Genomic DNA, 13,577 nt, shown 5'->3' on the forward strand with positions numbered 1-13,577 from the left:
GTTCCTAGGCTGGCTATTTCCATCTTGGTTGTGCAGACGAAACAAGGGCACTAAAAAGGAGCAGCGCTGGCTTGGAGAGTTAGGCAGTGTGAGGCAGCTGCTAGGCTGGTGGTTGAAGATAGCAGTGGCTCCATTATCTCTGAGTTGTGTACTCGCCTTCTTTCTTCTTTCCTCCCCCCCCCCCCGGCTCCCCTGCCCCTGAGATACTTCGCTGATGAGCAGAGCTTGGGCCAGTCCCAGAATCTACAGCTCGGTGGGGTTGGGCTAGTCCCAGTCTAATGGACTAGGTCGATAAAAAAGCTGCACTGTAAACAGGACGCTCCACCCAGCCTCTGCTTCTCCCACGAGCCACGTTTTTGTCTTGCAGCAAGCATTGTTTTCTTGCCTCGGGTGTATTTTTAGGCTGGGTTGCTTTGACTGCCCCTACGGTGGGACTGCAGTCTTGTCAGCTGTGCAATCTCTGGGACTCGGCAGCAGCACACAGTGCCAGTCCAGCAAGGGCTGCACGGTCCCGAGATTGTAGGCCTGTGAGCTTCTGCAGGCTGCCTTCACCACCAAGTCCCACCACACCTCGGAGGTTCAAGGGCAGAGCATTCAGGCCAGAGAATGTCCCTTCCAAGCAGGCTGGAGCCCAGGCACTACTGCGACTCTTGAAATTAAGTGCAAGTTGTGCGTGTGCCTCAAATAGACCCTGATGTGCAATCAGCAGCCCGTTCAGGGAGGCCTTAAATAGCTGCTGAACTGTTATGAGTCAGGAGCTCTGATTCGGAGCTGCCAGAGATCTCCTTGGCAGTATACCAGGAGGTCCTTGCTCTAGTTGTGATTGTTTGTTAGTTTACGTGTAGATGAAAAGCCTAGTCCCCAGCCTTAGGCTTCTGTTGGCGTATTTCTTAATTTAAATGCAGTAGCTGGGAGCATAATCGTAGAGAATGAGCTGCAAACCAGGAAATCGCTGCTTCAGCACTTGTCTACTTCAGCCACGGGCTTGCTGGGTGGTATGGGGCAAGGTTTCTTCAGCCTTGACCCCCTTCTTGAATATATGGCTAATACTGGCCTACTTTACCGGAGTGTTGTCAGTTATGGAGGAAATGTGTGAAGGGAGATGCCTAGGTGGTATTTAAGTGGATGGGTATGATTATTAGCGCATCAGGCTTTTCCAAATGAAATGATAACCCTTTTGGTTTGTTAACATGCGTGTTATTCATTGCTCATAGCAGTGTGTCCTGTAGATGAGAGGTTAGCCTTGATGTAAGGTGATAACTAGATTCCTGTTTGGGGAGGGATTGTACTGAAGGGGCAGAATGCACAGCTGTCAAAAGATTTTTTATTTTTTTAAACCAGACTCATAAAATCCCTAAGCAATCGTGTGAAAGGAGAGGAACTCTTGGAAAAACTGCATCCATTTTTAAAATTATTAAAGCAGCGTATATGATGATCTTATGCTGAAGTGGCTCAGGAGTAGGGCTACGATACTAAGTACTACCCCCCACCCACCCCCAAAGCATCTTGCAATGTTTTGTGAACATCTTGAGAAGTTTAAATAAGTTTTCTAAATAGGAAAACTTATTTAAACTTCTTAAGATGTTCATAAAACATTGCAAGATGCTTTGCGGGGGGTGAACATTGCAAGATGCCTTGTGTGGGGTTGGGGGGTAGTTGGGATTGCTTGTGATGTTACAAGCCTTTTCTAGAGGGAGCTTGTGATGTTCTCACTGCCACTTTACACTTGGCAGCAAAGAGTGGAGGACAAGTCTCATTTATCTCTTGCCTCAATCTCTGAGAGAGATTGGCTTGCCCAAGGCTACCTGGTGAGTTCTTGGCTAAGGCAAAGTTTGAACCAGGGGCTCTTGGACTATAGCGCCATCCTACCCACCACACGGCACCAACTAAACTGTGGCTTCATAGCTGAGCAAATATTTGATCTTGGCCCTTTGAACTGGGATTACTCTGGAGATCATCAGTTTCCAGAAATGTTGATGACACTGGAGAAAAAATATTGGGAAAAGGAAATGCTTGCCGTGCATGTCTCTTCAACAAATGTAGCTGTATCCTCTCGGCAGGAGAAGAAATACATAAATTAGACCTGCCCTGCCCTATCACTGAAATCATAATAGTAATTTTATTGAGAAAGCATCTGAAGTTACCAGACCCTGTGTAAAAAGTTATTGGGGTGGGTGGGTGGTGGGATTCACAGGGCCCAGCCTGCAGGCTTGCAGACTAAAAATAAGAAGGGGGAAAATGCATTCTGGTAGAGAAGCAGTTGGGAAATGAATACTTTAAAGATGAGATTAGACTTCTATCCCAAGGGCTAAGCGTTGCAACATCTCATCTTGAATTTCATCTTTAACCCTGTGAGGAAGAATTAAACTGGCTGAGAGACAGCATGGAGTGCCTGAGGCCACCAAGTGGGCCAGCGACTGAGGGGTGGTTTCTCACACTCCAATTTTGCATTTAGGGACAGGTGCCAGAGTTCAAGATGTGCTTAGGCTGCCTCCGTTGCAGAAGGTGTCTGTGTTGCTGTTTTCTTTCTAAAATTCAAGGAAGCAATATCCCACTGTGCCCTGCTGCTTCTAGTCGGTTGTGGAGGCAGCACACAAAAAGGGGTTTAGGAGGGCTGAGGGGATGCTTAGTTTGGTGGCACCCACTTCTAAAAAAATCTGGTTTTTCCTCCCCCAGGCCTAGCTGTTAGTTTGGTGCTTAGATGAGGGGCTGGCAAGAGGAAACTCATTTTCGCTTGCTTGTCTTTCAGATATCTTAACTACAGGCCTTGACAAACCTTCTCTGGATTTAGGAGCCAGATAAGGGACACTTGACAAAATTACCAGACTTAGAGATGGATACTGTGGAGGGAGTGGCTAAATGGCATTCTCTTTATTCCCTTTACAGAGAACATACTGGGAGCAGAAACAGAGCTGCCTGGGGAAAATAAAGATTTTTATTAAATAATACTGCCTCTGAATACCCTAGTCTAAGTGCCGCAGTTAAATTTCTAGGTGCCATGGCTCCTTGGTGCCTGGGATTTGTCAAGCCCTGCTCTATTGTGCTTTTAGATGTATGGAGAATCCCCAAGATGGTCAATAATTAGAATGAGATGCAATAAAACACATTTAATTATCACTTGCAGTAGGTGGCCTGCAAAAGCAATAAAATAGAAAATCAATAAAACAGCAACCAAAGGTCCAGAATATTAGCAGAAGCAGAAAAAACCAAATCAAGGAGCATTCTGCTGGCATCGAGGCCAAATGCTTGCCAAAGGAGCAGAGTGCCGACCAACTTCGAAAAGCAAGCAATGGGGCATAAAGTCCTGTGTTATGTGTTTATCTGCCTAACCTCAGACAGTTGGGGAGGGCATGGAATTGGGCCTTAAATGAAAGTCCAAAGTGAGTGAACAAGTTTGAATAGCTCAAACTTTTGAAGGTTTTAGTCCTTCAGAAGTCAAAACTAGCATTTTATTTATTTATTTATTATTTGATTTGATTTGATTTGATTTATATACCGCCCTTCCAAAATGGCTCAGGGTGGTTTACAATTAAAACAAACCACTAAAACAACTTACATTTTAAATTGGGTTTGGAAACCAGGGTGGATTTGATTTAAATCACGATTTAAATCACGATTTAAATCACTAGCAGGGTGGATAAAAATAAAAAAAATCCGATTTAAATTTTAAAAAAAATCAGATTTTTTTGATTTAAATCGGATTTTTTTGATTTTTATCCACCCTGCTAGTGATTTAAATCGTGATTTAAATCAGTTTGATTTAAATCAAATCCACCCTGTTGGAAACTAACAAGGAGCCAGTGCAGCTGGTACGGTGTTGGAGTTAAATGATCTGAAAAGCAGACCCCAGTTAATAGTCTAGCTGCTGCACTTTGTACCAGCTGAAGTTTCTGAGCACTCTTAAAAAGCAGCCCCACATAGAATGCATTGCAGTAATCTAATCTGGATGTGGTCAAGGTGCATGTGACAGTGGCCAGATGAGCTGCCAATGTTTGCTGCTGGAAAGGACTTGGCGGTGGTACCTAGACCCTCAAAGAGCCTGCATCCTTATTTGTTTGTTCTCCTTGTTCAGCCAGTGTTCCTTGTGCTGCTGGCACCACCGAAAAGGCCTGCCGGAACAGACCTCCCAGGGTGCGGCGCACTTCTTCCTTGGACACCATCCTTGGGTTGTACCTCTTGGGTCAGTGGCCTCGGGATGCTGAAGGAGCAGCCGTCTCGCACATGAGTGACAAATCAACCCAGGTACTGGAGCTGCCTTAAGTGGGGTGATTATGGAACCCCAGGAGTGGGTCTCATGTTGTAAGTAGTGGTAGTGGCTGGAAGGAGAGAACTACATAGGGGATAAGGGAGTCGGGGAGGGATAAGCCAGCCTGTGCTGATGTGGAAATGACCAACTGTGAAAGAGAGACACTAGGTTTGAAAAGGATCAAGCCCTTGCCTCCCATCGTTGTTTCCCTAGTACTTCCAAGCCCGCCATTACCTCCAACCTACTAATTTCCAAGTCCCTTGCAACAGTATCACCATTAAGACTATCCTTTGCCTAGCCGTGCATAAACAGTGGAGAGTATTGGGAGCAGTGTTCCCTGTAACGGGGATTCCCAGATGTTGTTGACTGGTCCCAAGATCCCCAGCTGCAGTGGCCTTTGGGGATGATGGCAATCAACATCTGGGAATTCCTGTTACAGGGAACACTGTCTGGGAGACATCATTCTTCTCCATCTTCCAGGGAGGACTGTGTTCAGTTATGGGCAAGGTGCCTGAGGAGTCCTACAGCATTGTTGCATGACTACAGAATTGGGTTTCTAGTGTAAATTAGAGCCTCAGCTCTTCATCTAGTTTGGTTTTAAAGTAGTAGTCGTTTGTAGTCCTTACGGTTGTAGAGATGAGCTTGAAATCACGTGGACAGAGCCTGAGATCTCCAGCATACAGATGTGAGGCGTCCTTGCAAAGGAGGTACTGACCTTTGGGCTTGTTCTTACAACAGACAGCTGGGTAGGAGGGGCATCCAGCCAGGCTCCAAGTCCTGTGCGCACTCCCAAGGAATGGCTGTGTCTCTGCAGAAATGAGGTAGGAGGAAGGGCAAGTGATTGTGTGCTTGCACCGATCTGAGTAGGACAGTGTGGGGTGTGGTTTTCCCCTCCAGCCTCAATGCAGTGCTGGGCTCACCATGTGGGTTGGCCATCACCATCCTAGGCAGTTGGTGGCTAGCATATGACTGTCAGCTGAGGAAATGATCACGAGAAGAAGCCTTTTACCTGATCCTTCTGTGCATCTTGATTTTGCTCCTGCTGTGCCTCTTGATTTTGCAAAAGGCCAAGCCTGTTTTCCTAATCCTTAGGGTCCATAGCTGAGCCCGACCTCCTCATGCTGTTTGCCAATGCTGGGAGGACTGTATTTGTCTTTCTAGTCATGATTCAGAACCAAGTAGTCCTTTCATATTTTGACTGTGGAAACTGCTACTGTATTTAGACAGTGCCATCAATGACAGGCCCCTGCCCTGTTCACATCAGCTCAAATATACCAACATTAAAAAAGATACTTTTTACAAAGCACCCTGGCAGTTAAGTGCTATAGATAGCAATGAAGAGGCACGTCACAAAACTAAAAATGAAGTGGGAAGACTGAATTTAGATTTTATTCACATTCCATAGGCATTCAGATTCCAAGAACAAACATCATACGATCCCATAAAGCACAGAAAAGTTCTGATATGAAAACAATTAAAAGTTTGCTTGACATATCAGCATGAACAAAGGTTAAAAAGAACACCCACTGCTATACAGCTTTTTATTTAAATCTTTAAATAACTACCATTTTAGTTAGAAATAAAGCTACAAACAGCAAGAGTATACTTAATGGCATAGGCACTATTCAGCACACTAGTAAAAGCAATCCACATGCAGAAATGGGTTTTCACAAAGAATTTGCTGTGCTGCAGATGGGGGGAATGGATGTGTCCAGTAACCTGGAAAAGACCTGTGGAATGCCTGGTCTTATGGGGATCCTTTGGGGGCAGGATGAAGGAGTTTTAAGCTATGTTGAGCCATTGTGGTGACCGTATTGCCCAGCCTTCTGTTGTCCCTCTGTCCCAGTCAGGGTTAACTTGATTTAAAACACTTTGCAGAAATACTCAACTTTAATTATGTAAATCACCAGTCAGGAAAATCCTCATTTTCTACTGAAAGTGCTTTTCTTGTGGTCATCTATCATCTTAATACATATTCAGAGTTAGATGTAGGAACATGTTCATAGAATATAATGAGAAGTTATGATTAATACTCATTATATCTTTGACCTGGGTTCTTTTTCAATGCATTGCTTTAATAAATAAATAGATTTTTAGCAACTTTGGTCCCAAGGCCAAGAACTAATAAACTCTCTCACAAACCCTGGGGAAGCCCTGCAATTTTTTGTGGCCCTCTCTGTAAAGCTGGGTGTCCTCCCTGAAGCTTGGCATTCGTGCTTTTGTTTCATCTTAACTGTGTCAAAATTAGGTGTGTAGACTTCGGTGGGTAAACTTCAGTATCGGCTTTGATTTCTTGACCCCAAGATAAGAGTGCCATCCTAGCATCAAGGGCTGGTCTTTGTCTGCTGCTTTCTAGGGAAGGCCTTTCCTGTTGTGCTTCTGCTGGTTTGAGGCAGCCCTTGAGTTTCCTTGGCTGGGTTGCAGAGGCTTTTTCAGCTCTGCTCGCATCTCTGGGCCAAGACCCTTATATAACGTTCACGGGCTGTGTGCCATGCGCTGCTTAAGAATGAGAGCTCTGCTCTGGAAGAGCTTGCTTAGCACAAGCCATGTGTGTTCCCGGATGGAGTGGAAGCCTCCAGCCATCGAGGAACCCTTAGCAACCTGTAAATATTTCTGTTGAGCAGTAAATAGCTTGTCTGAGACAAAAGGGTAGTGCTAGCCATTCAATTGGGTATGGATTTAGCATTTTTAAGTCTGCAAAGGGCTGCTATTATATCTGTGAACTTTTCAAAGAATGAGGAAGTGGGTCCCTGCCAGTGTTCCCTGTAATGTGAATTCCCAGATGTTGTTGACTACAACTCCCACAATCCTCAGGCAAACTGGGGACGGATGTGTGGTTATTTCGGTTACACCTAAACTCATGGGGACACTCGAGCAGTGGTGGTGGCCTTTGGCTGGGGATGATGAGAGTTGTAGTCAATGATCTCTGGGAATCCCTTGTTCCAGGGAGCACTGGGCAGGACCTGCAGAGTCACTACCAAACAGGTCTTCTCCTTGTAGAGAGAACTTGGAGTGGTGGTGGCACCTGAGAGGTGCTCCTCCTGTCCAGACTTTGGCCTCATTATTACTGTGGTGGTGCATCTGAGTCTGGGCTATACCACTTTTGTGCCACATTGGGTGTAGGGGGAGGTCCGTGCTTTAACATGGTAGAAAAGGATTCCCTGGAAGTTTTTCACATGGGGCTTTTAAAGCGTTTTAACTCGCATCTCCTCTGGAATGGAGGGGGTGAGTCCACATATTGGCCAGATTTACCCCAAAGTCCCTGCGAGTTATCAGGGAGCAGTTTACATATAATTCAGGTTTTTCACTGTGCATTAGAATGTAGCCCGATTTATATCCGGGGTAAAAAAAAAATCTACTATATGCATCAGTTTTCTGGGACAACTTTGAGTTCGCAGTAAAGCCTCCCAGTAAACTTGCGCTAAAGCCTGCTGTGTGTAAAGGTCCCTGCATATAGAAAACTTGCATGCTAGGAGGTAGGGGAGGACCTCTTCTCCCCTCCCCCCCGCCCCATTTTCTTTCTGGAAGGAGGGATTGATTTGTTTTGTAGTGGGCAGCCCACATCCAGGTTCTGGGCTACATGGGCCTGGCTATCCCAGCCTGCCTATTGTAGCTTTTGCACCATGCTCTTGCCCTGTTTTGGCTAAACTGCAGGGCAGCCAATCTGCACAACTGCATAGTTTTCCCTATTGCACGTGCTGAGACCAAGGAGCTCTGAGCAGCCTAACGGGGTGGGGGGTTGCTGTCATCGCGCCATATTCTTCCCAGCAACCCTTGAGAGACTTGACCACGTTGGCTCTGAGCAGTTGAGGAGATTCGAACCCAGGTCTCCCTGATCCAAGGCCAATGCATTACCGTTAATCCCATGCCAGCTCGTGGCACCATGTAACACGTTACTTGTCATGCCCACATAGCTGCTACTTGTGTGTGAGGGGTGGGGTGGGATCAGGATGGCCTATGTCCAGGCACCATGTGGTTTGTGAGACTTGGATTGGGAGCGTGTACATGCACACTCCTGAAATACCTCTAGTTGGCAAAGATCTTTTGTGCAACAGACATATAAGTATCGGGAGCCACTCCCAGCCACCTGCTGCCTTTGTGGGCACTGCGGCTTGCTTTCTGCTGCAAAGACAGAAGATTTGATAGCCTCGGAAGCAAGCCTGGAGGCCTGCCTGATGATCTGACCTTTTTGTGGTTCCCAGCTTGGTTGCTTCTGAAGGCATTTTTCCTCCCCCTTCTTTCCTACTTGAGAGGAAGCTGTTTGACCACCATTAGCATAACATGTTTGGAAACTTTCCGACCACACTAGAAGGCCTGGCCCCATGCAGAGTTCTCTGAGTCAGGCCTCCTGCTGGTAGCACAAGCATTTGCAGCTTGCAAGCAGGATTCCTCACCGTGGGTGCTTTGGTTAGGGCTGGAAGCAGCCGGCAGGTTTCCCTAGAAGATAAGCCAGGCATGAAGCCTGCCAGTTGGTTTATTAGGGCTTCCATGTGTCTTTGGCAGTGTTGAGCCTTTATTCAGAAGGGCAGGCTTGGAAAGTGTCCCTCCCATCTGTCAAAAGGCCCATCAAAGAGAGTGCATTAGCATGTGCCGGGGTGGGGGTGGGGGAGAGTAAGGGTGGACATAGAAAGCTTGCCCTGGCTATTTATTTTAAAGGTAACTTTACCCCACTGCCACTTCCTTCATCTATTCCAAGATGCCCAGTCCCAGTGAGCTCCGTACACCTCAGTGGGGGAGATCTGCTTCCTGTCATTTGCAGCCAGTGTCAAACTTCGGTTTGAGGAGAGCACCTGAGGGGAGGAGGAGGTATCTGGACTGCTCTTCTAGGGTTCAGCTGTTGTGTTGACATAAATGGAAACAAACGACAATAATTTATGTACCGCTTTTTAACAAGTGCCCAAAGCGGTTTACGTAGAGCAGGCCTGCTCAACTTCGGCCCTCCTGCAGATGTTGGCCTACAATTCCCATAATCCCTGGCTATTGGCTGCTGTGGCTGAGAATTATGGGAGTTGTAGTCCAAAAACAGCTGGGGGGCCTAAGTTGAGGAGGCCTGACGTAGAGAAATCATTAAATAAATAAATGAGATGGTTCCCTGTCCCCAGAGGGCTCACAGTCTAAAAAGGAACACAAGATCGACACCAGCAACAGCCAATGGAGGGCTGCTGTTCCGGGTGGGGTGGGGTGAGTAGGGCCAGTTTCTCTCCCCCTGCTCAATCAAGAGAATCACCACATTTAAAAAGGTGCCTCTCTGCCTAGTTAAACTTGCGGGGGTAACAAAGAGAAGGCTGCAGAAGTAACTGGGCCTCTTCTTGCTGCAGGAGCCAACTCTGCCACGTGACAGCCAACGTTTGGGGCAGGAAGCTCTCCCCACACCAGTGTGATAGTTATTTGTGCTTTGTGTGGTGGGCAGGGTTTCTGCTGCAAGAGACACTGTGACTGCATGATGTGAGCCTGCGATGGGTGGAACTGCCTCCTATAGTCATTGCTAACTCCCCCCCCCCCACAAAAAGCTGTGTTGATTCCCCCCATTTCATTGGTGCTCAAACCTAGTTGCTATTGGCTGCAATGATACGTCACTAAAGTAGTTGAGGCCACCTCTTGCCCGATATTAACACAGGACTTCTAGGCACTCTTTCTGCTGCAAGCATGGACCTTTGGGCATTCTGCAGTTCAGCCGAAAGGTTCAGAGCTTCCCCAAGCAGGTCACTTCCTGCTACTTGCAAAGCTTATTGGGGGGAATGATGTCCCTACACTCCTGTTCTGCTGCAGAGTAATTCAATGGGACTTATCTTGCATTGCTGCCTGACTCTTTTTTCTCTTTTCTTTTCTTTACTCTTTTCTTCTTGGCTCAACAGCCTGTTTGGGGAAGCCAACCTATGTTAGCAGAAAAGCCTCTCGTGCCTCCTTGGCAACTGGTCTGGGGGAAGTCCTGGACAGAAATGGAACTGCCTCCAGATCTTCTCCAGAAATGGCCAGTGGACGACTTGAGTAGAGTTCTAAGATCTGGGGGAAACCTTAAACCTTTGCAGCTTTGTCTGCACTAGTATTGCCCAACTGGTGCTTATCTTGAAGCATACCACCCAGCACAGACCTGCAAATTAAATACAAAATGTCTTTTCTCATTCACTCGGCATAGGGGGAAGGGGCCTATGCCTCTTCTCATGTATACTGACAGTAGCAGATTGCCCTATAATAGTGTGTGTGTACTGGGGAGACTTGAATGGTGGATCTGGCAAGCTTTTCTGTCTAGGAGTTTTGCCTTGGGAATTGCTTCCTACTTGAGCAAAACACTCACTTTTGCCTGTGATGTCCCACACTTAGTACAGTGCATGAACAGGCTAGTTGCACCTGCATGGACAGCCCTTTGAGGAACAGTAATGACAGACAATGTAGGAAGCAGCCTTATACCTTGGTACTCTAGCTCAGGGCTGCTCAGCTTCAGCCCTCCTGCAGATGTTGCTCTACAATTCCCATAATCTCTGGCTATTGGCCACTGTGGCTGGGGATTGTGGGAATTGTAGTTCAAAAGCAGCTGGGAGGGGGGACTAAGTTGAGCAGGCCTGCTCTAGCGCAGTATTGTCCACGCTGATGGGCAGCAGCTCTCCAAGGTATCGGGCAGGAGTCTTCCCCAGCCCTACCTGGAGATGCGAGGGACTGAACTTGGGACCTTCTGCATACAAGGACATGTTCTTCCACTGAGCAATGGCACCATCAAGTGCAGCCCTGTTTAATTTGCAAAGCACTTCCTGTCCATGCATCTTCTGTACAACAGTCCTGTGAGGCCTGTAGTGTTTGCCATTTTGCAGGTAAGTTACTAAGGATGAAAGGTTGGCCTCTGGCAATTCCCAGTTGCCAGACAAATCCCTGGCTTTCCAGCACCGTTCTCCCCATACTTACTTGTCACACTGAGACTGATACCAAGATGTGGAATCTATTGTGGCTGTGTCATCTCTCCTGCTACTCCTGGCTTGGGACAAAGATGCATTAAAATGGAAAGAGACTAGAAAGGTGGAAGACTCCCCCCCCCCCACCCACCCACTTTGGGGGAAAACTTTGTTGACTGGTGCTAAGCAATTGGTAGTAAGCTAGTGTCTTATTTGGCAATCTCTGTATGAGATTGCCTGAGCCTTTGTGTTAATGATACAAATCCCAAATAAAGACCATTTGTGCAATTTGCTGGATGGCTGGGTGCCCTGCTCTCCTTCAAAAGGGCCGAGGCCAGCACTCTGGGTCGAATTTACTGACTGAAGCATGCATGAATGCAGCTTGCATGCCGGTGAACGTAATGTGGAGCGCTTCTAAAATGATCCTTTGAAAGGCTTAGACATGGAAACTGCTACCCAAAATTCACCAGGATTTTTCTCCTCCAGGAAAGATCTACAGGCAAGAAAATAAGTTCCCTGTTCACAGACTTTTCTCTAAAAGTCCAGGTGGACTTTTCATAAGATCATAAGAGAAGCCCTGCTAGGTCAAACTAAGGCCCACCTAGTCCAGTATCCTGGCCCATGCAGTGGCCAACCAGGTGCATCTAGGAAGCCTGGAAACAGGAAAATGAGAGGGAAACTGCCCCCTCCCTTTGGTGTTCCCTTGCACCTGGTGTTCAGGGGCACCACCACCCCACCCTGATACAACAGCTCGTTGTCACCGATAGCCCTGTGCTCCATGAATTTGTCAAATTCTGTTTTTTAAACCATCTAGATTGGTGGACATCACAACATTCAGCACAGCAGATTCCATAGTTGAGTGGTTCCCAACCTGGGTTCCTCCAGATATTGCTGAACTACAACTCCCAGCATCCCCAGCTATAATTTATTATGGCTGGGGATGCTGGGAGTTGTAGTTCAGCAATATCTGGAGGAACCCAGGTTGGGAATCCTGGCTTAACTACACGTTGTGTAAATAATTACTTTTTGTCTGTCCTGAATCTCCCAGCATTTTCCCACAATATATGGCATTCTCTACAAATGTGTCTTTTCTGTGTATAGGAAGTGGTAAGCAGTACATGAGAAAGGCTCATTGTCTCTGCCATGTGTACACCCAGTGGAAACCCATGATTATTTCCTACATGTAAGAGAGATTCATGTTGCAAAAGGCCTATAAAGCAGCTCTGGCATGTTGCTTCTTCCAGGAGAATGCTCTCGTGGACTCTTGTGGAGGAAATGGCTACATCAGAACTAGCCTTCTGGTGTGTGTTTGTTTTTTGAAAGATAATGCGTCTTGGAATGGCCGTGTTCTGATAAAGCTCCCTTCTCTCTTCAGACTCCTGTATCCTGGCATGAAGCAGAGGTGGGGAAGGCTGCGGCTCATAAGCGTTCTGCCTCGTGGGGTAGCATGGATCATCGCAGGGAGGTAAGAGGCCTAAGTGGGAACTTGAATGAAGCCAGACCTCCCACCGTGCTGTGTGCAAAAGACACTAAAATGGCTGAGGCACAAGCCTCGGCAGTCCTGCCTGTATTCTGTGCCAAGGAGACCCAGAATTGGTGCTCCTGGATTAGAATGTGTCAGAACTGTTTGGTTTGAAAGGATGGAACCTTCCCCTCACACCAGTATCCGGCCACTTCTAGTGGTGTCCAATAGTCTCCTAGGAATATGGGAAGCTGCCATATATTGAGTCAGACCATAGGTCCCCATTGAAAGGAGCAGGAAGAATGAGGGTGGGAGGAACACTGGAAAGAGATGGAAAGTCTCCAACTTGGTTCTCAGAAGTGGAATTTATTTATATTTGCACCCAGCATGTTTTACAATACAGCCTTTGTTGGGGGCAAAATAAAAAGCTTGCCCTTTTTTGTTCCACTGAGAAGTTGAGAAATCCAGTGCGGCGTAGTGGCTGGAGTGGCACTAGGCTTCAGGTTAGTACTGGGGAGTCCCAGGTTCAAACCCCCACACAGCCATGAAGTCCCCTGGATGACCTTGGGCCACTCATGCTATCTCTCAGCCTTCTTGTGAGGATAAAACGCACATGAGAGAGAGCCCAGTATGCTCTCCTGAGCTCCTTGGAGGAACTATGGGATAGAAATGTAATAGAAACCTGCAGATGTTCTGCTTGGGCTGTACAATGAAGCAGGTTGGCTACATTTGGTATCAGAAATTCATTTCATTTCTGAGCAGTTTTGAGGCTTAGCTCTCCCTCTCCTGCCTGCCCCCCCCCCCCCCGCCATTTGGCTCATGTTGAAAGAACACAGTATTCAGCTTTGCATAAAAATAGCTTGTGGGGGTGGTTGGCAAAAATTAAACAAAAAACAAAAAAAAAAACCCACCAAATGCTGCCATTTGACAAGGTAGTAGTTGGAACACTGGTTCCACCAAACCGTTCAGTTCCGGAGGGCAGTCC

At 47.0% G+C, this 13,577-nt stretch overlaps 1 protein-coding gene across 4 annotated transcripts in view; it reads left to right on the top strand.

Moving 5' to 3' along the window:
* Positions 1-13,577, top strand: part of FAM117A (family with sequence similarity 117 member A) — a 57,246-nt gene that overhangs the window by 31,887 nt on the left and 11,782 nt on the right. For 3 of the 4 annotated variants that reach the window (XM_053266509.1, XM_053266511.1, XM_053266510.1), the window contains exons 2-3: positions 4,073-4,242; positions 12,506-12,595. In XM_053266509.1, coding sequence (XP_053122484.1) covers positions 4,073-4,242; positions 12,506-12,595 — 260 coding nt within the window. Of the gene's footprint in view, positions 1-4,072; positions 4,243-10,811; positions 11,053-12,505; positions 12,596-13,577 lie in introns of those variants that run through there. The other variant, XM_053266512.1, reaches the window with a different exon arrangement.

This window comes from Hemicordylus capensis, chromosome 6 (genome assembly GCF_027244095.1).
Source record: "Hemicordylus capensis ecotype Gifberg chromosome 6, rHemCap1.1.pri, whole genome shotgun sequence".
Taxonomy (NCBI): Eukaryota; Metazoa; Chordata; class Lepidosauria; order Squamata; family Cordylidae; genus Hemicordylus; species Hemicordylus capensis.